The sequence below is a fragment of the Antedon bifida genome, chromosome 2, assembly GCF_963402885.1.
Source record: "Antedon bifida chromosome 2, ecAntBifi1.1, whole genome shotgun sequence".
Classification (NCBI taxonomy): Eukaryota; Metazoa; Echinodermata; class Crinoidea; order Comatulida; family Antedonidae; genus Antedon; species Antedon bifida.
This window is the reverse complement of record NC_136227.1, coordinates 2,459,093-2,484,759: the sequence shown is the minus strand read 5'-3', so window position 1 is coordinate 2,484,759 and position 25,667 is coordinate 2,459,093. Positions and strand designations below refer to the sequence as shown.

Sequence of the window (25,667 nt, the reverse complement as noted above, 5' to 3'; positions counted from 1 at the left end):
GATATCATCAGCATATAACATTGCAAGTTAGATAACCAAAATACTTTATGTAACTTTAGCTAATTGTAACTAATAATAGTAAGATCATCTCTGTGACTTGCTTCGACTTAAATATCTTAAGTAGGGATCTAGTTTGTAGATTAGTACAGTACATGAATGTTTAAAAAGAACTATGTAGTACATAAAGCTCTGTCTTCACTATCAAACTAGTTTGACAAAAAAACATGTGATGTGCCTAAATGATAATGATATGCCTAAATATGGTAGTGATATGACATAATCATATCCATATATGGGCACATCACATTTTTTTGTCACATAAAGTTTGATAATGTAGATAGAGCTTAAGGCCGAAATAATATTATCCTATAAGACACTCACTACATTGACAGTATTCTAAATCCAAAGATAAATAATCTAAATCCATGTAATCTTCATCACCTAATCCCATGTTTTACAGTAGGACGCAAAGAGTACGTTCGGAGATAGTATCCCCCGGCAGCAGTTGTGAAGCTATTGTAAGCAGGTTGAAATCGGAAGACGAATCCGACTCTGGCAGCGGACAGACTTCACCTAGAAAGTGTTCACCAGGTCGACAGTCGGATGTAGCAAAATCAAGTAAGCAACTACATATAGTGTTTGAAAGCATATTTTCTCCTTTGCATCATGTTCTTTGCAGCTGCTAAGGTATTAAATATCTAACTAGAAATTTCAAGCAAGTGCTGTGGGCAGATCTACTGTATAGCATAACATAGTGTTGGTGACACAGGACCCTCCTAAGACACCAACCGAATGTCTATATTAGAACGCTTCTCATTGGATTACAAAACACAATAGTCACCTGCAATAATTGATTTCACTGGCAGAGAGAGAAAGCTGTAAACTTTGCCTACACCATCCTAGGCCACTGTTTTGTAGACAAACTATGACCTTTCGTATCTGACTAGCAATAGAGTGTGATAGGAGGTCAAATTAGAATATAAATATCTGCTATAGAGCAAATTGGTATATTTCGTTACCATTTGTCTACTGCAACGAAAGCTTACTATTTAGAATATGGAGGTAGGACTTTTAAACCAATCCCATCCTCTTTTTGAGACCATTAGGGACACTTGTAAATGAATCTGTATTACCTAAAAACATATTTCTTTTGCAGATTCTTTAACAGTCCCACGGACTAGACGGATAAATTGCAATATGGCACATTCTATAAAACACAGGTATGACAAATATTCATTCATCACATTATAGAATTACTTTTTCATTGTAGAACTACGTTTTTTTTTCATCTACTAAACTGCGACCATGTAAATAAAGAATGAGGATGAAATAAATTAATCTGTATCTGTACTATTATAAGTAGAACCACTATATTGAAACACCCCTATTAGGGGACACCTCCCTGTGAAACAAAGGGCAAGCTATATTTTAGCACTATGGTCAACTCCTATTAAGGGAACACTTTGTGTGGTCCCTATTGCGTTTCCTTAATATGGGTTCTAAAATGGGTTTATAAAACATTTTTTCATTAATCTCTCTCTTAAACCAAAAAAAATAAAACATGCTTTCTCAAGATTATGCGTTCCATTTCTTAATACTTTTTATATGGATTTGACATGGCATGCAACGGTTGATTAAAAATGATATTTTAGAATATATTTAACATGCATGGCTTACCCTATATAGACAAAAGAAAGATATTTTTGCGTACATACTATAGCTCTGTCTACACTATCAGCCTTTATGTGACAACAAAATGTGATGTGCCCATATATGGACACGATGATGTCATGTCACTACCATATTTGGGCATATCACCTCTTTTTGTCAAACTAGTTTGATAATGTAGACAGAGCTTAAAGCAAATCTAGATTATATATTAATGCAAAACAGTTGGTGTTGAAGATTAATTATTATTATTTTGTTTAAATTATTTTTTTTCCAAACATGCTTATTTAACTTACTACACCTTTATTTTATGCTTCACTATTAAGTATTATTTACTGAAATTAATGCTTTTTATTTTATGAGTTTTTTTTTAAAGTTACCAGTTTCTTTTCTGCAGAAAATATCACAATTTTGAACCCTATTTATTACGAAGATCTCTATGGCATTCGATGAAAAAAAATGTATTGCCCAATAGGTGAGATAATAAAGATGAGTGTTGACATCACCTAACATGTGTGTTCACACTCTGACGGGACCCTTCCATCTTTACCTGTCAATCATCAATAACAATTAATATGTCAGTCTTAAAGCTTGGTTCACACTATCAAACTTTATGTGACAAAAAAAATGTGACAGTGTGGACATGATATCATATCACTACTATATTTAGGAATATCTCTACCATATTTGGGCATATCACACTTTTTTTGTCAATCTAGTTTGATAGTGTAGACATAGCTTTTTAAAGCTTGGTTCCCACTAGCAATTCAAGGTCGTAAATGCAACACAAGTAGTTTGACCAATCGCAAGCGATGGATTATCCCACCTGTCGCTTGTCATTGGTCAACTTGCTTGCCTTGCGTTTACGTTCTTGATTGCGTCCTAGTGGAAACAAAGCTTGAATGCTTTCTGGAGTTTGTACAAAAAAATCATGTGTTATAAAGAAGACCATAGTCGTGATGACAATGACATCATTTTGAAATAACCTAATCTCAATTTTAATTGTAAATATTTAAAAACTTCCAAAGAGCAGTTCTAAGGTTGACATATTAATAACATTAAATGCTTTCTTCATTTTATTAACAATTTCTTCATCAGGTTGTAACAACGATCATTTATTAAATTGACTTTTTTCCTCTAAATTACTCTATTTAACTAATTAAAATAATTTTATGTTTGTCTAGTGTCAAGTATTCTTTCTTTCACCAATTCATTAATTCACTCTCTATCCATATATTATTCTACTCTGCTCATTCATTCTTATTTTTACATTAACTTTATCTTTTTCTTTTTATCGTCACTATTCCTTATTCAGTTATAAGCCCTTTTTTTGGAATTCCTCCCACTTTTTTCCTTTCACTGAAGGATAATAAGTCCTTACGGAATAAATTTTGACCAAAAGCCAGGAAGTTGTTTTAAGGTCGTATTATGCATTAACGGTTAGAAAGATATGTGTAGTAAATCTAAGGTAATCTTGTAGGAGAGAATACCAAAATGAGTAGCTTAGGTAGTTGTTTTAAGGTCGTATTATGCATTAACGGTTAGAAAGATATGTGTAGTAAATCTAAGGTCATCTTGTAGGAGAGAATACCAAAATGAGTAGCTTAGGTAGTTGTTTTAAGGTCATATCTAGAAAAGACGTGTATAGTAAATCTAGATATGGTATTCTTTGTAGGATAGAATATCAGAATGAGTAGCTTAGGTAGTTGTTTTAAGGTCATATTTAGAAAAGTCGTGTACAGTATGTAGTAAATCTAGATGCGCTAATCTTGTCTTTTAGGAGAGAATATATGAGTAGCTTAGGTAGTTATTTTAAGGTCATATATTGCATTGGAGGTTTAGAAAAGAAAAGACGTGTATAATAAAGCTAGATATGAGAGAATATTAGAATTATTAAAATGAATGGCTTAGGTAATAGTTTTAAGGTCATAACTCAAATTTTGCATTGGAGGTTTAGAAAAGACGTGTATAATAAAGCTAGATTGGTAATCTTTTCCTTTAGGAGAAAATATTAAAATGAACGGCTTAGGCAGATTATGAAAAGTAAATCCAAAGGGTTTCCCGCTGGTTTAGTTGACATGCGATTTCTGAAATCAAAGTTACTCCTTTACACCTGTACTGTAGGGGGATATTGTAAGACCAGTCCGCAATGTCTGATAAAGACAGATTGGCTAGCTAACTTATCATATTCTGTCCTTTGAGCTGGTGCAAAATATTTCCAGTATCAATTTAGTTTTGGCTAGCAAGATGGCATGTGGACTAGATCTACAACTAGCCCGGTGTGTTAATGAGCAAATTAAATCCAGTATTGTGATTGTGCTATTTTATGCAAAGTATAAAACGACACATAAAACTAGTAAATTATTTTAGTTAAACTAGTCAACTAACTAGTTACTTTGTCTAGTTATAGTAACTAATAACCTACTAGTCAATTAGTTAATTAACTAGTCAGTCAATCTAGTTAACAAACCTACTGTACTAGTCAATTAATATATTTAACTAGTCAACTAACTATCTACTTTGTCTGGTTGTAGTAACTAAACCTACTAGTCGTAAGGGCGTGTGGCGCAGTGTGTTGGACGTTGGACTACCGATCGTCAGACCTAGGTTCGAATCCAACTCTCGCCGCATTGCTTGTATCCGTAGGCAAGATACTTTACTTACGTTGCCTCTCTCCACCCAGGTGTATAAATGGGTACCCAGTTAGATCTACACACAACTTTGCGCTGGTTACCGGCTGCATTATGGGAGTATGTTTCCACACGTGTTTGATCCCAAAAAAAATACTGGGGTAATTACATTTTTCACATGATTTATAATTACAGTATATATCGTTTTTTTAAAGTGTTATCTATGGTTTACTAATATACTAACAATATGGTTTGTATAATACTAAAATGTTGAGTAATCTCCTGTTTTTGTTGTGTTTCATTTTCTTTTGTTTTTACTTACCACACAGTGTTTTAACTAATTTAACACATTTTAAGCACAATTTTGAAAGATTTAGTTTGAAAAAATTCTATTTCATATATAACTTGACTTAAATGTTATAAAGTATGTATGTTGTGGCAATAGTGCATGTGTATGTTTGATTTATCACCTGTCATTTAGTTTGGACAAAGATCCTGTGTTAAGCCATATTCCCCATGAGGGGCGGCAGCGGTGGATATATCATTTTTTTATGATCGTAAATCAATTTTCTAACCAAATTAAATAACCTCATTGTATTATTAGCATACACACCCTGTTTTTACTCTTGTTCATTTTATTAATCTTATAAAAAAAAAATGTCAATTTTGGAGGCCGCTCCCAAGGCAGGAAAATAGAAAATATTGTATTTAAAGATAATGCCAAAATTGTTTATTTATTTAACCCAAGTGTACAGAATCTTTATTGTTATGGTAATATTAGTGTAATAAGTTAGTATTTGTTACATGGTTAGTTAATGTCAAGGCCAATTTACACAGACAAGCGGTAACGGCAAACGGAAAAACTGCGTAGCTTATCCCATGTACAATCTGTATCTATCCTGAGCGGAAATCACCCGTCCGCTCTGTGTTGTGTGTAAATGGTCATAAGGAATAACTTGAGATTCTATATTTTTATTATCGTTACCGCTCTTCTGTGTAAATGGGCATTTAGTGTGTATTTTAATGTTAGGGTTGTTAATTAGGGAGTTTTTAGAGTAGGAAAATATTGAAAGTTAGAATACTGCAGTGTTGGTTTAATTGGACATAGGTACAGCAATGCTTTGCTAGTATTAGGCCATGGGCTGAACATCAAAATTGTTACTTTTCGTGGTGGCCCCTCTGGCAACTACATATTCTTTACATAAAAAGTTTGAAAATAATATTTACAACATTAATCATAAACTTGCCATCGCCAATAAGGCACTGTTTTTGTAAAAAATGAAAAATTATGAACAAATTATGAATTGTTGAATATAAATTATAAGCCAATCGCGAATAAGCTTTCATAGGCGTTTGGAGAGTTTTATTAAATGTTGACCAATGAGAAGCCTTCTGATATAGCTATTCGGTACTAGCTTGGTATCAACAAAAAAACACTAGACGGTCACACACATGTTGTAGGCCTACTCTTTTTTGTGACTTTTATGATAAAATATGCCGAATTAGTGTTGTATTGACGTATCTAACTCTGTGAAAAAGTTTATAAAACTAGCAGCAGCAACACACGCTAAATTTTAAGAATGTTACGCATGGTGGAAGCTACCTACTAAATGTTATGCATTTTGACTTCACTCCACCACCAGCAGAGCAGAGTGATAAAGGGCTAGCCTACTAGCTAGGCCTACCCTACTATAGTACTAGCTAGAGTCCGAGAGAGGCACCCTATTCGATTGGAAGATGGTTAACAAGCAGTACTCTATTTGCCTTCTACTAGGTAAGCCTACAAAAGAGGGTAATTTTTACAGCTATTTTATAGGCCTATTTGTTCATATTAATAATACTGTAATATTGTAATGTATATTATTTATAGCCCTACATAACTAGCCTCTAGTAGGCCTAGGTAGTACTGTAGGGCCTACTAGCATGGCATTATTATGATTGATTCTAGGCCTTGGGTAGGCCTAGAATCAATCACAATAATGCCATGGTGTTAATAGTTATAATACAGCTGAGTTGGTGGTCATCATGTCATTCAACATTTACTGATTGAGATTAGCTTTAGACCTCCAAGTCTACCTCTATTTTGTAACGTTATTCTTTTTTTTTCTAAGAAAGTCAACAAGAATTCCACAACATCTTGAATTTAAAGAGCTGAAGAATACAGGTTCAGTGACAATGACAAAAAAAGTAGTTTGCAGTTTAATTTACTGTACAGTGTAAGTACATACAGTTCACATAAAAACATGATCTACAGTACTTCCGTTATCATATATGTTTTCTTTATATTTGTCATACAAAATAAAAAATCATTATCACTATAGTCCTTGTTATCAGGTGAACTGTTACTATACTTGTTAAGTTCACAATTTAGCTGATCACAGAAAACTCATGTCATCTTATTCGTAACATTCTGTCTTTTATTTTACAGTGCAAGTACTGTATCTACCAATCTAAGAAGAAATTTCAGATCAACAGTCAGTTAATGGTTTAACTCTGCCTTTGATTGCTAGAAAAAATAATTTAATTAGGAAATATTCTATAGCATTAAACAAATTACAAAAAAATATATATAATATTATATCTATTGATTTTTTTTCCGACATATTAGAACAACAATATGCCATACATCTTGTACTTTAATATTACTAACGCCATTTTTACCAATATATTGTAAGTAATGCATTGTACTTCATAGCTATGATTACTTTATACATTTGAGCAACTCATGTTAAATTGATATTCACCTAATAATGTTCTTTTATTTGTGTAGAAATAAATATTACTATTAATAAATATATTATCATAAAAAATTAACATGCTATACATAACATATCTTTTTGATGGTGTTTTTAAAAAACTGTTTCGTAATATCCTGTAATAATATATGCAATATCCAAGTAAAATTTATTAATTTTGTGATAATTGTAACTTGGTATATAGTATTTATGTTACCAAGTCTCTAATAAATGTGATGAGTATATAAATAAAGGTTGTCTATAGTATTTTACAATTATTATACACACAATACATTGACATAAAAATCATCTTTATGTTTGTTCTTTAAAATTGATATAAAATAATCCTTTTCAATCACGTTTCCACTCTATTTTATAATTTATAACGTTTTGATACAAAATCAACAACTTCCAATGTAATATAATACAGTATCTGTGGTACTGCTATGTCTTACTACTGTATTACTATACAGACAGGTACAGTATTGTGAGCTTATTTAATTTATAAAAATGCGCCCTCTATTGGCAAACATAGATATTGTATAATGCAAAAGAATAGGGAGTTTTACATTTTGGCAATAGAGGGCGCATGTTTTTAATTAATAATCTTAAAATCGTTCTAATTAATTAATGTGCAACTTTTTTCACTGGCGAGTTTGGTTTTTATGATAAGATATATGTGTAGAACAATTCTACAAAAGATGAGGTAGCTGCCAGAGGGTCACCACGAAACTCAAAAACTAAGCCACTTTTCAGTGTTCAGCCCACGGCCTATATCAACTATCATTCAAAAACATATTACATACCGCAGACTTTCAAGCTTTTGTTTGATCAAATTTGTCAGTCATTCGTGACAAATTGTCAATCATCATAAAAGGCTATCACTGGTTTTATGATTCTTTCTGAACAATCGCAGATAACACTGCAACACTAAGCCAATAAGATTAAGAATAGATTAAGATTAATATATAATCCTAGGTGTTAACAAGTAGAAGGTGATAATCAATAAGGTCATTAAGTATTAAAAATTATATAATATTTTTATCTTGATTTTTAAAAATAGTAACATACTGATAACTAAAATTCTGAAATGTTAGATAACATATAAAATAGTTTAATGTAAACCTGTGGGGAATTGGTTGGTAACGCTGAGTTTACTAGTCGTCTGATATCTAAGATACAAAATATAAACCGCACTCCTATTTATGTACTGGTTCAACAGAGGATAAATTGTGACTTCAGATTCAAATTGTCTGTGGAGCTATTCCATCGCGCTGGCTTAGTGTGTAGCATAGGCCTAGCCTAGATCCGCTGGTGTCCTAGTGATAAGGAGCTATTCCATCGCGCTGGCTAAATGTGTAGCGTAGGCCTAGCCTAGATCCTTAAGAAAGCTGGTGTCCTAGTGATAAGGAGCTATTCCATCGCGCTGGCTAAATGTGTGGCGTAGACCTAGCCTAGATCCTTAAGAAGGCTGGTGTCCTAGTGATAAGGAGCTATTCCATCGCGCTGGCTAAGTGTGTGGCGTAGGCCTAGCCTAGATCCTTAAGAAGGCTGGTGTCCTAGTGATAAGGAGCTATTCCATCGTGCTGGCTAAATGTGTGGCGTAGGCCTAGCCTAGATCCTTAAGAAGGCTGTTGTCCTAGTGATAAGGAGCTATTCCATCGTGCTGGCTAAATGTGTGGCGTAGGCCTAGCCTAGATCCTTAAGAAGGCTAGTGATAAGGCCAAGGCCATAACCTGTATTTATTATTAAAAACTTTATTTAAAATAAACAATACAAATCAATAATTCACAGTTTGCGAATATAATTGGACTGAAATTCACTTTACTAAATTCTCAGAAAATCACTGCGAGATCATTCTCCGCCATAATTTTGGTAAACTTACACAGTGTTATGATGTCATACTCATCCCACTTGTACTCATGTCAAAGAGCGAACGGCAAAATGCCACTGAACAAGTGCTCAAATTTGCCAGTCGACGTGCCAGCAGTAGCCTAGTGCATGTGCATATCTATTTATTTTTATTTATTTCATTTCCCAACCAACAGTGAACTCATGGTTCACTACTTACATTACAGGAGGGAACAAATATCATAAAATAACAAAATAGGGTAGCAGTCGACATGAAAATCTAAAAGTCACTAGTGTTTGAATTGGTAATATAGAACAGTAATATTATCCGTCTTTCATGCTTGAATAGTTCTCGAACATTTCAAACAGGATACCCTTCACCTTAGCTCTTCAAGGAAATTATTAAAAGGTTGTTAACATTCTAGGTTAAGGCTGAATGAACCAGGCTAGATTTTTTTCCTTCCAAGTTCGCCTTATTAGGTGGAAAAAATTCAAGAGCGTTCTTCCTTCTCGCACGTCCGGAAAACCTGGATTTTGGTTGTCTGTATTGTTGTATGGTTTGAGAGTACCAAGTATTACACCACTACAACAGTTAAGACCCAATACACACTTTACACAGTTTTTCTACAGCTGGTTTTAAGAAATAGCAAATATTTTAATGTGAATGACTTAATTTGCACAATATCATCATAAAATGACCAGTATGAATTTGACCAGTATACATTTGACCAGTTAATCAGAATTAAATTATTGATAATGGTGTGTGGCCTCGGTTATATTATAATGATATTATGCATAATTCTGACTTTGGATGGTATAAATTGCATAATAATTATTATTGTTCTGGTCATACAATAAATAACTTATTTCAAGTTTCCTTGTACTGTAAATAGTCCTATTGTTAAATCTTTTTTTTTTTAAACTTTTATTTTACTTACTGTATTATGGACGCACCTTCATTCAAGAAGTGTGTCACTGTTTCAAAAGTGTAGCTTCCAAATAAATTATTATTATTATAACTAAAACAAATATATTACATAATTAAGAAAAAAGTGGATTTGTGTTGGTACATACAGTAAACATCTGTCTATCTGTGGATGTGGAGGTGGAAAGGGGTATTTGGTTATAACTGTGCCATATGTATATAACATAACACAGTATAACCACCCCACCCCCTAATTTTTGCCAAATTTCATATCATAAACACCCAGTATACACCTGATATACATTGTTTATTATAGGCCTTTGGACTGTATTTGGTCAATATCTTCTTCCTTCGTCTACTGTAACAAACACTCGCTAATTATACAGTGCTGATTAGCTTCCTGTCCGCTCTCTTCAGAGTAGTTTAGGCTCTGTCTACACTATCAAACTGTATGTGACAAGAAAAATGTGATGTGCCCATATATGGACATGATGATGTCATATCACTACCATATTTGGGCACATCACACTTTTTTTGTCAAACTAGTTTGATAGTGTAGACAGAGCTTAAGACTCTCCATTCAGATTTTTAATAATCAAACGCTTCAACTATTGCAAAATCTTTGACATGCCCTCACAAATACAAATCATCATACCATTTAACTTAATTATTTGTTTAATTTAATTATATTTAATTATATATGCTTATTTAGAATGTTTGTATCAAAGCATCAGTAGCAATAACAAAATTAATTGAATTCAAAACAAGAAATGTTTCAGAGAATTCTCTGAAACTGTGCCATGAACATTGTTGTATCCTGTATGAATATTAACATTATTTACTACATGGTTAAAGCTCTGTCTACACTATCAAATTTTATGTGACAACAAAATGTGATGTCCCCATATATGGACATGATGATGTCATATCACCACCATATTTGAGCACATCACACTTTTTTTGTCAAACTAGTTTGATAGTGTAGACAGAGCTTAATACCAAACAACCATTAGTACATATATACTTAGTACATTTGTAAAACATAAAAAGAAAAGTACTTGGAATTAATATTGACACGGACCTTACTATCTTAAGTTTTCAGAAATTCTCATGATTTTTGTATCATGGGATAATTTTCCAGGAATTAGAGTATGCATCATACACAGCTATTAAATTAATGATTGAACTATAGAGGGCAGTACATTATTTATCACTTTAGCATTCAATTCAGTTTTGGACCGAACGTAACTTTTTTTAAGGTTGAGTTACAAGCTATGTAAATGATTTTGTTTGATTTTTACTTTGAGTCAGTAAATACATATTTTCTAAAGCTTCTTAAATATTGTATTCAATTTTATTACAGTACATCGATTCTGGTAAGGTGATCATGTTCATTTACTAATTAAACCTTAATTTCTTCAATGTTTTTTTAAAGGTTTGTGAAGAAGACAATGGTTACAAAAACATGTGATTATTGCCACGAAAAAATCATCATCTCTGGAGTTAAATGCAAAGATTGCAAGTAAGTTGTTATACATTTATTGTAACCACCCAGTCTACTTCCCACATCATCTGTGTAAAACCAAGGCAATCTAACAACAGGACACTGAGCTCACCTCACCAATATAAGAACTCGTAACAGTTCTTTGATCTCATGTCTAGCTGCGACAAATACCAACAGTACTGGACTATGTACATATTCTCCATGGTGTCTGTTAAGGTGTGTGGGACTGATCGTGTCGCAGCCACAGATAAACCCTTTGATCCTTGCCAAGATAGGAACTTGTAACAGTCATTTGATCTTATGTCTGGCTGTGACAAATACCAACAATACTGGACTATGTGCATATTCTCCGCGGCACGCAGTGTCTATCAAGGTACGTGGAACTGATCGTGTCGCTACCAAAGACAAACCCTTTGATCTACGGAGCTCAGCATCCTGTTAGATTGCCATGGTGTAACTGGAAGTATTTTAATTACTTTTATCAGGGGATTTTCTTATGTCGGTTTATCCAGGTAAGCGGCGCTCGTAGACTACCAACATACCTGTTTTGTGTAGTGTTTACAATAGAGGTTTTATTGGTTTAATTGATAAATAAATAAAGTCTAATGATTGGTTATTCAGGAAGTAATTATGATGTTTCTTTCGTTTTGTTCTTTTCAAGATATACATGTCACACACGATGTGAGCCATCGGCAGAACTCTTGCCATCCTGCGGCCTTCCTAGAAAATACGAAGAAATATTCAAAGAATCCATAACGCAAGGTAAAAATATGTACTATATTTCAAAGCGTGTTCATTGTTTTAAAGGCTTTCCATTCTACAATTAAATCCAGTTTTAAATTTGTTTTGCATTGCGCTAAACAGTTTTGCATTGCTTTTACAAACGAGCCAAATTTTAAAATCGGTAGAAAGCCTTTGCATTGCAGATAATTTATTGTGTTAAATAAGTTAGATAATCTTGCTTTGCATTTTTAAATTGATAAAATAAACTGAATGGCTAAATAGACTGCATTTTACACTTTTATTTTATAGATAACATTTAATTGTCTAAGGAAACATCTTTGTTTCTTAATGCTTTTGCAATAAATGTTGGTGTGGGTATTACTAATTATTAGGTTTTAATTCAGGGTAGTGCATCTTTGTTAAGCTTTTTTTTTTTTTAAATAAAAATGGATTTAATTGGGTTTTTATTTTCAAAGTAATTTGTATATTATTATTAAAAAATTAAAATTATAAAATAGTTTATCCATCCTGAAATTGACAAGTTACTTGTTGTTGGTTGCATATAAATGCAAACAAATAATTTATATGTCAATATATAATAATTTGTTCTTTATTTATTTATCTTTTTTTTTGTATAATTCTTGTATAAAGAATTGAAAGGCCTCAAATGTTTCACTTTAGATGGGTTTATAGTTCTATAACCATACATTCAACTCTTCCAAAACAAATCTATTTTAAAGTTATGGTTTTCTTAAAAATCTGGTTCCAGCTTTATATTTTAAACCTAAAAGAACATTTAATTGGGGGAGATTCCCATTTTTTCAGTGCATGTTTTTGAAAAAGTTGATTGTAATTCTACGAGCTTTAAGCTCTGTCTACACTACCAAACTTTATGTGATGTGCCCATATATGGACACGATGATGTCATATTACTACCATATTTGGGCATATCACTACCATATTTGGGCACATCACACTAGTTTGATAGTGTAGACAGAGCTTTAAAATTGTTTACACATTGCTTTTTCATGTTAACCATGTTATTTTTCCTTCTGCATGTCTTAAATCTTTGTCTTTTTTATGTATTTTATCTCTTCCCTTCATCTATTAGGTTCTCATGTTATGTCACCATCGCCTATTTTTCCTCGAAAACCAGGTACAGAATTTCACACTTTCACTTTGTCATTTCCTTAAAGCTCTGTCTACACTATCAAACATGTGACAAAAAAATGTGATGTACCCATATATGGACATGATGATGTCATACCACTACCATGTTTGTGCATATTACGATCATATTTGGGCACCCCAAACTTTTTTTTGTCAAACTAGTTTGATCGTGTAGACAGAGCTTAAGTATACCTTCATCTTTTGTCCTTTTTATGTGTTAACTTGTTATACTATTTTGAGTTGTACAGTACAATTGAATTCAGTGTTTCTTTTAATTAAGTACCACTTCTGAGATCTTGACTTTAGCAGCTTATTTTCAAATATATGGTATCCAATTGGAGGGTCTTTAATTATCAGCGTCCTGTTTCTATGTCTATATTGCTAGCTATGTACTTGGTTTTATTTATATGCAAAACTTTAAACTTTATAATAGATTACAGCATACAGTAGTTGTGGTAGTGTTTTTAGTATGATATTGTTAACATGGTTTTAAACACCACACTGTCACAATAGTACTGTAGTATAGTTATGCATTTTGTTGTAGATAGTTGCAATTAATATCAAATCTGGTAGCAATAGATTGATTGTTATTGAAAGTAATAAAATGTATTATTATTATTATATAATATAAATTAATTATTGTATTTATTAATTTTTAGTCTTATTAATTGAAGGTCATAGACATAATGATAACACGTTACCCTAGTCACGGATGGCGCAAATTAATGAATTTGATATACAAGTTTTATAAATTCTCTGAATCTTATAGCATCATACCAGGATACTTCCCTGTGAAGTTTTTATTACTTAGAATTTCATGTGGCATGTTGTTTTTGACCTTTATGGTTATGTCTGTGACCTTTAGTATATCTATGACATTCCAATATTCCAAACTACTACCTGTATTATGCTGTTTAGTACAGTAGTACGGCCAAAAACATAACATTGAAAGTCACATTGAAAGTCAAATTGAATAGTTGGTGGCCGAGACCAAGAGGTCTGTTTCAATGTGCCATTAATATAACAATAACAGACTATACAACAAGTGGAGTGTATTCTGTCCATGTTACACAACTTTATGATATGTTAAGCCCCGTCTACGTTGTCAATCTTTATGTGACAAAAAAATGTGCCCATATATGGACATGATGTTGTCATACCACTACCATATGTGGGCATATCACTACCATATATGGGCACATCACACTCTTTTGTCAAACTAGTTTGATAGTGTAGACAGAGCTTTACACAACTTCATGATCTGTTAAATTACCATCACAAAACAAACATTTTCAATGTAATCGTAAAATGTTCTGAGTGTAACATAAATTTGGGAGATATATCCTGTAAAACGTTCTCTGTCAATAATCTCTCTTGATGGTGAAATTACAACTTATAATTACAACCATATTAACAATAAACATTTAACTGTTTTGACACACAGCACCGCTGGAGCCCCCAATTCATCCAAGTCCAGAAGCACAGGCTAGCGTACAAGCATTCCCTCACGGTGAATCCAGCTCAAACCCTTCATCAACGACGTCATCAACACCTTCAAGTCCAGTACAAGTATACTCGTCGTCGGCAAGTGCAACGCCACCTAGTGTACACTCTCCGCAAGCCAGGGAGTTTGATTTTGGTAAAAATAATTGATATTTTTTTCCCCAAATATTTTTTACATGGAGTGGAGTTGTGGCTTAGTGGTTGTGATGCTTGGCTAACATAAGATAAGAAGATTTATAAAGCGTACATATCCACAAAATACTCAAGGCTACCAATCCAAGAGTCCTGGGTTCAAGTCCTGTCATATGTCAGGATTTTTTCTAGTGACAAATGACAACTCCACTCCCAAAAAATTGTAATAAGACTTTGTTTATGTAGAGAATCTTGTGTATATGTTTGTCTTGCGAACGTGATTGCCACCTTTAAGAAGGATAGTGAATGAATTTGCTTATGCCAATTTGCCTAAATATATAAAAACAAAACCATATTTGGTTATAATATTATTATACTTATTCTTCCTGCATTTTTATGTAGATTTTTCAAATGACGTAACGTTGGAACCTGTTGACACCAGGAACGTTGAGACGTCGCAATCAAGTGACCAAACAATTACAGTTGATTCACAAGAATCACACGAGTCCCCTGATGTAAGTTTTCATGTAATAAAATATAATCTAAAATTTCTATACTAAAAAAAAATAATAGAGGGACACCTTCAGACCTAAAGCTCTGTCTACACTCTATCAAACTAGTTTTACAAAAAAAGTGTGATGTGCCTAAATATAGTATAGTAGTAATATGACATAATCATGTCCATATGTGGACACTTCACATTTTTTGTCACATAAAGTTTGATAGTGTAGACAGAGCTTTACAGAATGTCCATTTTTTAAGGGGGTCCCCAAAGTAGGGCTCCTAATGTATTTCAATATTTGAAAATGAAAAACAATTTGTGAAAATGAACTGAATCAGAACAACATTAATTCCAAACATTGACTCACGAGACATAAACATTGTGTGAATCATACTCTAGTCAGTTGAACTTTCACTTTAGTAAACAGCTACAAATTGAAACATGCGAAGTGTCACTCGGACATCATGAGGACAGTGAGTGCTTAATGTATGAAAAAAGACATTGTACGACAAGATAGCCCAAGTTGATTATCCATCCCCGAAACCTCGACTAAGAAATACCAGAATGGTGTCCGGCGGGGGATAGTTTATTACCATTAGTTAAGGTCTAATGTAAAGCACCTAGAGGGGTCAGTGATCCATTAGGCGCTATATAAATACTGTTTATTATCATTATTATTATTTGTGTTTACTAGAGTGAAATAGTCCCTATCTGTTCTTTTGAAACTTTTTTTTTTAAACTTCATTACTATTAATATTAAAATAATTTGGTAATGTTTACAAATTATAATTTAAATCTATGCCATGTGTTGTCTTATTTATCTTCCACTCACTGACTTTAATTTGGTTTTTTTTCACTTTTTCATTATTCATTGTTATCATAATAACATACTACATTACTAGTATCCTAACTATTTGGTCCTGAATTTGTTGTAATTTCTTTGTAACATATGTTGTATCTACTTTTGTATGTATTAACCAATCAAACCTCCAATAAGAGACATCTTAGTGTGTGAAATTTTAGAACACTCTATGTGACCAAAATGAACACTGAAGCTAGTGTTTGGCCAAAATGAACACAAGATAGTGTTTGGCCAAAATGAACACAAGATAGTGTTTGGCCAAAATGAACACTGAAGCTAGTGTTTGGCCAAAATGAACACAGAAGCTAATGTTTGGCCAAAAAAGAACACAGAAGCTAGTGTTTGGCCAAAAATGAACACAGAAGCTAGTGTTTGGCCAAAATGAACACAGAAGCTAGTGTTTGGTCAAAATGAACACAGAAGCTAGTGTTTGACCAAAATGAACACAGAAGCTAGTGTTTGGCCAAAATGAACACTGAAGCTAGTGTTTGGCCTAAATGAACAGAAGCTAATGTTTGGCAAAAAAAGAACACAGAAGCTAGTGTTTGGCCAGGATGAACACAGAAGCTAGTGTTTGGCCAAAATGAACACAGAAGCTAGTGTTTGGCCAGGATGAACACAGTGGCTGTATTTGGCCAAGATGAACATATAGTTTGGCTTTCATTCATGTGGAAACCAAATTTACTGGAAACAAAACATAGTTTCTAACAATAATCTTTGTATGCAACCTGCGTTCTTGTTTCAGCTGTTCCTTTGCTCTGACATCCTATATCACTACATTCTTAAATTTAAATGTACTAACTACATTCATGACATGTTTTGATGATGCAGTCCATCAATCGGTATAAATAATTTAACTATAACTCTCCTAATTCTCTGAAAACCAGACTCTCTCCCAAAACCAGTCCGAAAGGTCTTACCATTAGAAACGCATTCGGGCTACCAGTCAATTTAAGCAAGCGGCCCTAATGGTGTCCGGTATTGGGAGAGTTGACTGTTTCTACTCTGTAGTGTCACTCTTCTGTACTTGGTATATTTTATGTTTGTAGACTAACACAGACTCTGAGAAAACCTTGCCTGGAAAGTGGGCGTCGATCGACAGCAATGTGTCCGACTCGGAGTCGAATGAAGTTCCTCATCGCAAGGGGAGTGTGAGTAGAGTATGTGGTGTCGTGTTGTTTACTTCATATATCTAGTATCATGATACAGTATAGCACTATTTAACACTAATCTCTAGCATGTTGATTTCCATCTTCAACCTATGGTTGCTCTTTTTCATAAAGCTCTTTCTACACTATCAAACTTTATGTGACAAAAAAATGTGATGTGCCCATATATGGACATGATGATGTCATATCACTACCATATTTGGGTATATCACTACCATATTTGGGCACATCACACTTTTTTGTCAAATTAGTTTGATAAAGTAGACAGAGCTTTAGTGTGTTGGTTTTTCACTTAAAACAGTAATTTGGGAGGAGACATGAGATTCAGTGATCCTCCATTAATACAGTACTACTGTAGTACAACTTATATTGTATTATATGTTATACTATATTATATGAAGTTGTTTTGTTTTTTATTTTGTTGTCTGCTTAATGATGTCTTTTATGTGTGTGTTATATTAGTTATAAGTTGTGTTGTTTTTTTTGAAGAAAAAGTATATCGTGATTTTTATAATAAATTTTTTTTTTCTTGTATCACCTGTAACAATATTATAACCTTGTATATTTTTGTTAGATCTTTAACTTTTACTTTAAATGACTTGTATTTCGTTTTTTATACTACATTATATGGCAATTATTAATATCATAATTATTGTTGAGAATGAGAAAAATAAATTAATGGACATTGCACAGTTGTTTCACAGCATGAACAAAATATTTAGTTAAACTTACATATAATAATATGTAGATATGTAGTGGTAATTTATTAATGTTGTATATTTTTGTTTTTCAATACAGAAGTCTAGTGTATTATCAGAATGGGATATACCAGTTGATAAATTGGAGATTAAGGACCTCATAGGAACGGGCAGATTTGGGAAAGTGTATAAGTAAGTAAATGTGTATTCACATTCAATGAATTGTATCTCCAGAGGTCGTGTTCACACTATCTATGTGAATACTACTTTTGAGAAATCCATAAATATTTACTAATTTTCCTCATGAAATTATTTGTACCATTGCACTTATAAACATTCATTGTTTGTATGGAACCATGTTGGAGCTACTCAGTGACCATTAGGAGTAAACAAATGTCTTTAGAATTAAATTAGTTTACAATGAATTCTAATCCTGTGTGCTTATTGTAGTATTTATTTTATTTTGAAGGGGTTATTGGCATGGTGATGTTGCCGTTCGCGTATTAGACATTGATTCAAATAATGAAGAGGAACGTCAAGCATTTAAAAAAGAGGCAAGTGTAAATAAAAACTGACAACCCTCTTCATGAGGACGTTCTTTAAATTTTTTATTTATTTCATACGTATTGAACAGCTAGTAACTCGCCAATTATAGGATGGATAAATTGTTTAATAATGTATCACGCTTATAAACTAAGTCTATCTGATGCTTAGAAAGTGGAGTTGAAAGATTTGTGAGTTACAACCCTGGCACTAGGTCAGAATTGAACTCCGGCACTTCTGTAGGTCAGGATTGGACCTTGGAATTGGAAGGCAAGCACGTTAACCACCAAGCTACAGCTCCATGTAATGTACTATGACAGCCCTCTTCATAACATAATATGAGCATGTTAATGTACTTTCTGACTGACTATATTTTCTTCTCCAGGTATTGCAGTTAAGGCGAACAAGACATGATTATTTAGTTCTTTTTATGGGCACGTGCAAGATGGCGGATGGTCTGGCTATAGTCACAAGGTGAGCATCCTTTGATAAGGACCTAACGCTGGAGGTCCAGTTTACACCTTAATATATTGTATGAAGTTGTATTATATATATCAAGGCATATTGATCGAAACATCAAGAAACTCAACAGTTCTTTTCAGAACTAATATATGTGGTGTACCGCAAACTATATATCAACAGGACATATATTGTATAGTATTTGGCAGGAATTTAGTACTGTATGTAAAGTAAAAGTTTTTTATTGTAACATGTTGTTTTTATAGTCTGTGTAGAGGACCGTCCCTGTATATGTATATTCATATATTAAAGGAGAAGTTTCCACTAAGTAAATCAGTAAGCTTTGCAACACAAATTCTTCAGGTAATTTCATGAGTTTTTTTAATTTGAGTTATAAATAATCTTCCACTCAAAACTTTTCTTTTCAAAAAAGTCACCATAATATGTGTTCTATTATATTTCATTTTGTAATGTTATCTTTGTAGGGTATGGGGTATTTACATGCAAAAGGAATCATTCATAAAGATTTACGCTCTAAGAATATATTTGTTGAGAAAGGACTTTCCAACAAAGTTGTCATCGCAGACTTCTCAATATTCAGTGTTGCTAGGCTTTCAAAGGAAAACAGGTGAGTTAAGCTATGTGTGATATGCCCAAATATGGTAGTGATATGACATCATCATGTCCATATATGGGCACATTTTCAATATTCAGTGTTGCTAGGCTTTCAAAGGAAAATAGGTGAGTTAAGCTCTGTCTACACTATGAAACTAGTGTGATGTGCCCAAATATGGTAGTGATATGCTTAAATATGGTAGTGATATGACATCATCATGTCCATTGGCACATCACATTTTTTTGTCACATAAAGTTTGATAGTGTAGAGAAAGTTAGCAGCAAAGTTTATTTTTTTTCCAAGTTTGTAAATTACAAACAAGATGAAGCAACTATGTATGTATATGAATGATAAATAAAATTGTTACTTTTACTATTGTATTTTTTTTTAGAAGAGAGGATTGTCTTCAGATACCAAAGAATTGGTTGTGTTACTTAGCACCAGAACTCATCAAAGCCCTGAAGGTAAAAGATATAGATGGTGAACTGCCATTCTCTAAGGCCTCGGATGTCTATGCATTTGGGTAAGTTGATCAAGGCTAAGCATGCCTTAGTGGGGAACCTGTGGTACTGGTGGTGCCTTAAGCCTTGTCTACACTATCAAATTGTGACAAAAAAATGTTATGTGCCCATATATGGACATGATGATGGCATATCACTACCATTTTTGGAAATATCACTACCATATTTGGACACATCACACTTTGGTCAAACTAATTTGATAGTATAGACAGAGCTTAAATATGACTTAGTGGGAAACCTTGGTATTGGTTCCTTAACCAACATCGTGTGGTCATATTTACCAATCGCAATTAGGCTAAGAAAAAAAAAATTCTGCTATTTAGGTGAATAAAACTTAAGGATATTCTTAAATATTTATAAATACCTATTATTTGATAGAGTTGAATTTAAATGTTATATTTAATCTTTCAGAACTGTTTGGTATGAGCTGTTAGCCAAGGAGTTTCCAATGGCCGATCAAGAAAATGAAGCAATTATATTCCAAGTTGGACAGGGAATGAAACCAATTCTTAGTCATATACAAGCTTCTAAGGATGTGAAGGTAAAGAGTTTGTTTAAGCTCTGTCTACACTATCAAACTTTATGTGACAAAAATATGTGATGTGCCCATCTTTAAGTGTTGATGAATAAATGTATATATAAATGAATGAATATATGTTTTTTCTTTGAAGGAAATTCTAATGATGTGTTGGAATTATACACCAAGTATAAGGCCGTCATTCGGAACATTAACCAAAACGTTAGATCGATTACCCCGACGACAAATTAGACGGAGCCCTTCTACACCCCTCCACCTATCAAGATCAGCTGAGTCTGTGTTCTAAACTGTTACAATCGACGACGTTTGCGTTCTAAATAGTTACGATGAATTATGGCTTGTCAGGTTTCGGACTAAACTTAAAAGTAACACTATAAGGAGGCATTACAAAGGTCAACATTGAAATTTCAATTTACAAGAAAGCCAGTTAACAAAATACTCTTTGCTTACTGCGGATGAAGTGTAGATGTGTAGTCGACCAAAAATGCAATTATAAAAGTGTAAATTATGTATCCTTAAATTCATTTCTTTTTTTCATTTTACTGATTTAAAATCATTGTTTTTGATAATTCATAATATCTTTTTCATAATGCTACAACTACCATATTGATAATTTTATAATAATAGCAAAAAAAAATGAAAACAATAAATTATGAGAATTACTATATAGTAAATGTACAGATAACACTTCGTTCTAAGCTTTTCCTTGTAGTTTTGTTTCGGCATTGAATCTAAGTAAATACCTCAATTGTTGCTTTGAGGGGTTTACGAACATTTTTATATTTTTTGAAGAATATGCAAATTTATTAATGGAATGCTCTTATGTAATATATATATCATTATAAAGTTGTTATGTTAATAATATATTCTATTATGTTTAATACATTTTAATCCCCTAAAACTCTTTAAAAACACGAAATTCTCCAAAAACTAATGTTCTTACGGTCTTGGTTCCACTATGAAATACCAGTGTCTCTCCATGCCCCAGAAGGAACTTAGCATCCTCTCGATGGGTTATTATTTACAGTATGAATCTTCACTGGTGTTTGGTTTTTCTCAAGCATACTCCTTAATTAGGGGTTACAGGGAGGTTATCTTAGAAAATGAACTATACTGGGATATTAAGAACATACTTATATAGTTGATAGCTATTTTATATTATTTCAAATCCACTTGAAGTGTTAACACAATTGTAAAGACATTTGTAAATACTAACTTTGTGCATGCCACATCTGTTTTTGTACACTCAGAATAAGCTGTAGATAAGAGACATTTATATGTATGTATTAAAAAGCTTTACATTGTACACAAAAACTTAATCTAATATAAGTATTATTAAAAGGGTTTGTAGGGGATAGTTTGAGAGGAGATAATTGTTACAAATTTAACGCTCTCCCTCTAATTAAAGATCACCATACTGTAGTAGTGTGAATAGGTAGCAAACATTTACAGCTATACATAAAATAGTGGTATTATAGCTTGGTGCTTGCCTGGGAATCTTATCATCATTGGTACAAATCCTTGCTATAGGCATTGCCTAAGCCTCATAAATAGGGAATTTTAAACATGGGTGCAGTTGTTATCATTTCGGGTGAAACATTGTTTTTACTTTCATGGTCCTACTAAACACCACATGCCACACAATGCCACACTAACAGTACCACACGTGCCTAACCTAATCCTAACAGTAACCTAGGCATGTTATGTAGCATTATGCAGGCTTTTGAAAATTATAGGTGTGTTACAAATTGCACTCCTCAATACATTCAGGGATGCTGTAGGTGTGCTGTTTGTATTTTGGTGTGTAGAAGTTTACCGAATTTAAGCGTGTTGTAAATCGCACACCTCAAGGGCAGTGTGTTAGGTGAGTGATCGAACTCGCTCGCCTTAAAAGACAAGGCCTTATTATGTGGCACATATTGTTTAGTAAGACCATGAAAGTAAAAAGAAAGAAAAAAAAAATTTCTTTATACCTTCAACACGTGGTCTTTAATAAGAGGTGATTGGAATCAGATTATTCTTAAAAGCAATACTTTTAATAATTTTTAAACTATATGTATTTCTTCATCCATTGCTATCCAGGTGATTATTTATTGATATGACCATTTTGTTTTTGCTTTTAAAAAATACTTTGCAATATTTTGTATTTCAAAGTCATTTTTTTTTTCATTTTTGTATACATTTATTTAACAATATATAAACGATGGCAATTATTATATTTAAAACTTCATGGTTTTATTCATAAATGATAAATTAATAATCTACTAAAAATTCAAAATAGAATGATTAACTTACACTTAAAAATGACTTAAAAATGATTTTTATATGGTTGTTCTCATAATATGCCAATAGCTATTCTAAAGCTCTGTCTACACTTTCAAACTAGTTTGACAAAAGAGTGTGATGTGCCCAAATATGGTAGTGATATGCTTAACAGAGCTTTATAGCATTTGTGTGTTATCTTATAAAATAGTAATAATATCCAGGCACGGATCCAAGAACAGTTTGTCAAGAATAGATATCAAAAAGTAGTTAATAATTTCATTGTAGCTGTCAAAATGTGCAGTGCGAGCTACAAATGCCATGGGTCCGCCCCAAATATGAGACTTCTTGCAAATGAGATTGTAGTATTTAAAGACCTCCACATTTTTATTTCAAAAGTCATTCTGTTTTAAATCTCTTTTTTATTTATATTAACTCAAATAATAATCCCAATACCATTGTATGCTTAAAGCTTAAGTTTTTTTGTTCATTTCTAATTTGTTTTTCTAATATTTATTTTATCTTTAGTTAAAGTTAATAATCATTTATGTGTATGTTTTGTAAAAGCTATTGTAAATAATATTAAGTTTTAGCAGAAATGTTAAATTAATTTTGCACCATCACGTCTGTTAACTATAATATACAGTCAACACTCCCTATACTGTGGCTCTCTGAAAGCCTGGAAACCCTCACAAAACCAGACTTTTCTTGTGGTACGAAAGGTCTGAGATTTGGGAAAGACTTGTTTTACCATTACCATATTTCCTCTGGTATAATCCCACCCACCTTGAACACAAAATTTGGCCCACTTTGAGGGGTGGGACTATATCCTGGGAAACCCTGGTTCAGGAAAAAAACAATGATTGCTAAGCATTTCTTGTAAAATCTCATCTGAACTGGCTAGCGAGATCGAGGCCTACATCCAGATCAAAAGTCATATGCCTGTTGTGAAATTAGACATAAAGTAGGGGTGGGATTAGACCTGAAGTGGGATTATACCCGAGGATATACATTATAAACACAATCAGAATGACAGATTTTCTGGAAAGCCAGATTATTGGGAGAGTTGACTGTATAGAGGTACTGTTCCTACAGTTTACATTGAAGAGAGAAATAAGAGATATATTAGAGAGTCTCTATTTATATGCTGGTAGCTGTTTTTGGTGCGTGACCAAAATATTAAACCATATCAAAAATGAGTAGGTTTGCCAGTCTAAAATACAGCCCATGACAATTGAATTAATTGAAACCTTTTTAATGATTATCAAAATAATAAAACTTAAAATTTTAACTTAAGAACTTTAAATAATAAATATATAAAAATTGAATTTGACAAAATGGAATTATTTTTAAAGTTTATTTTTTTCAGATAAATTGAGATTTTGAATTCCTATGTTAATTATCTATTCCTAAAATTTGTTTATACCCAATGTGATATTTTAATTCTATTTTTGTGTAAGTATGTGATTTTGAAAGAATGCGTTTTTGTGAATGTGATGGACGTAAAGGGATTGTTTTTCAGTTTGAGTATATTGACGATGAATTCAAACCAAAAAAAAATAACCCTACTTTTTATAGACATTATTTTAGTTAACAACGTTTTCAGTAAACAACCAAACGAACTATGACCTTAAATAAAAGAGAAAGATATTTTTTGTTTCAATAATAATTTTTTTGTCAAGAATTGTATTATTTGTGTTTACGTATTATTTTTTTAATGCTTACTCTAAAAAAAAGTGTGATGTGCCCAAATATGGTAGTGATATGCCCAAATATGGTAGCCATATGTCCATATATGGGCACATCACATTTTGATAGTGTAGACAAGGCTTTATTTCTTGTTTACCCGTTATTTATATACGTCATTGATATCAAGTTTTTGTATAAGGAAAGTATATGTATATTAAAGAGATGATGACATGGACGAAAAAGCTGTAAAAAGATCAGCTATGGATACTTTTATCGTATCTAACTATTAATTTAAATATTATATAAAAAATGCCATTTTCTATATTAATTTGTAAACAAAGCTTTTCAGTATTTAAATAATTTGATTTTATAGTTAAAAATGAATAACATAAAAAATATATATTATTTTTTTGCTTTTATAAAATGATACATACGATAATGTCTGCTAGCGTTTGTGGTGAATATTTGGACCAGGCTTAGGCCCTTCACCATAAGCAAATTCCCGTGGTACTAACTAAGGCTCTGACTACACTATCAAAAAGTGTGATGTGCCCAAATAAAGTAGTGATATGCCTAAATATTGTAATCATATGACATCATCATGTCCATATATGGGCACATCACATTTTTTTGTCACAAAGTTTTGATAGTGTAGACAGAGCTTAAATCTTCACTTAATATCATATTTGCTATGAAAATGGAATGATATGGCTTCATCATGATATGGTCACATTTTTACCAGGTGTATTTATAATTTTGGCTACTTGTGAGTCTGTTAATAAGTATATTTTGACTCTGTATGATTGCATCGTGGTTATATGAATGCAGTCAGAACACATTAATATGCGAGTACATCTTGGGGATATAAAGTGGGCATAATTTGATTACATATGGCTACTCTAGGCTTTATCAGTAGTATAATAGGCCTACAGGATGTGTGATCATAATAATGGCTATGTTGGGATGA

At 32.6% G+C, this 25,667-nt stretch overlaps 1 protein-coding gene across 1 annotated transcript in view; it reads left to right on the top strand.

The window, feature by feature from the left end:
• The window catches only part of LOC144835723 (kinase suppressor of Ras 2-like), a 40,711-nt gene extending 16,279 nt beyond the window's left edge, over positions 1-24,432 (top strand). Inside the window, exons 5-21 of the mRNA XM_078690802.1 lie at positions 461-618; positions 1,157-1,220; positions 2,066-2,143; positions 11,245-11,331; positions 11,975-12,075; positions 13,148-13,192; positions 14,651-14,845; positions 15,244-15,356; positions 17,255-17,365; positions 18,173-18,264; positions 18,542-18,626; positions 19,001-19,089; positions 19,341-19,437; positions 19,560-19,702; positions 20,082-20,213; positions 20,623-20,752; positions 20,883-24,432. Of these exons, the coding sequence (XP_078546928.1) occupies positions 461-618; positions 1,157-1,220; positions 2,066-2,143; positions 11,245-11,331; positions 11,975-12,075; positions 13,148-13,192; positions 14,651-14,845; positions 15,244-15,356; positions 17,255-17,365; positions 18,173-18,264; positions 18,542-18,626; positions 19,001-19,089; positions 19,341-19,437; positions 19,560-19,702; positions 20,082-20,213; positions 20,623-20,752; positions 20,883-21,035 (1,873 nt within the window). The 3' untranslated portion in view covers positions 21,036-24,432. The remainder of the gene's footprint in view (positions 1-460; positions 619-1,156; positions 1,221-2,065; positions 2,144-11,244; positions 11,332-11,974; positions 12,076-13,147; positions 13,193-14,650; positions 14,846-15,243; positions 15,357-17,254; positions 17,366-18,172; positions 18,265-18,541; positions 18,627-19,000; positions 19,090-19,340; positions 19,438-19,559; positions 19,703-20,081; positions 20,214-20,622; positions 20,753-20,882) is intronic.
• The last annotated feature ends 1,235 nt before the right edge of the window (positions 24,433-25,667 follow it).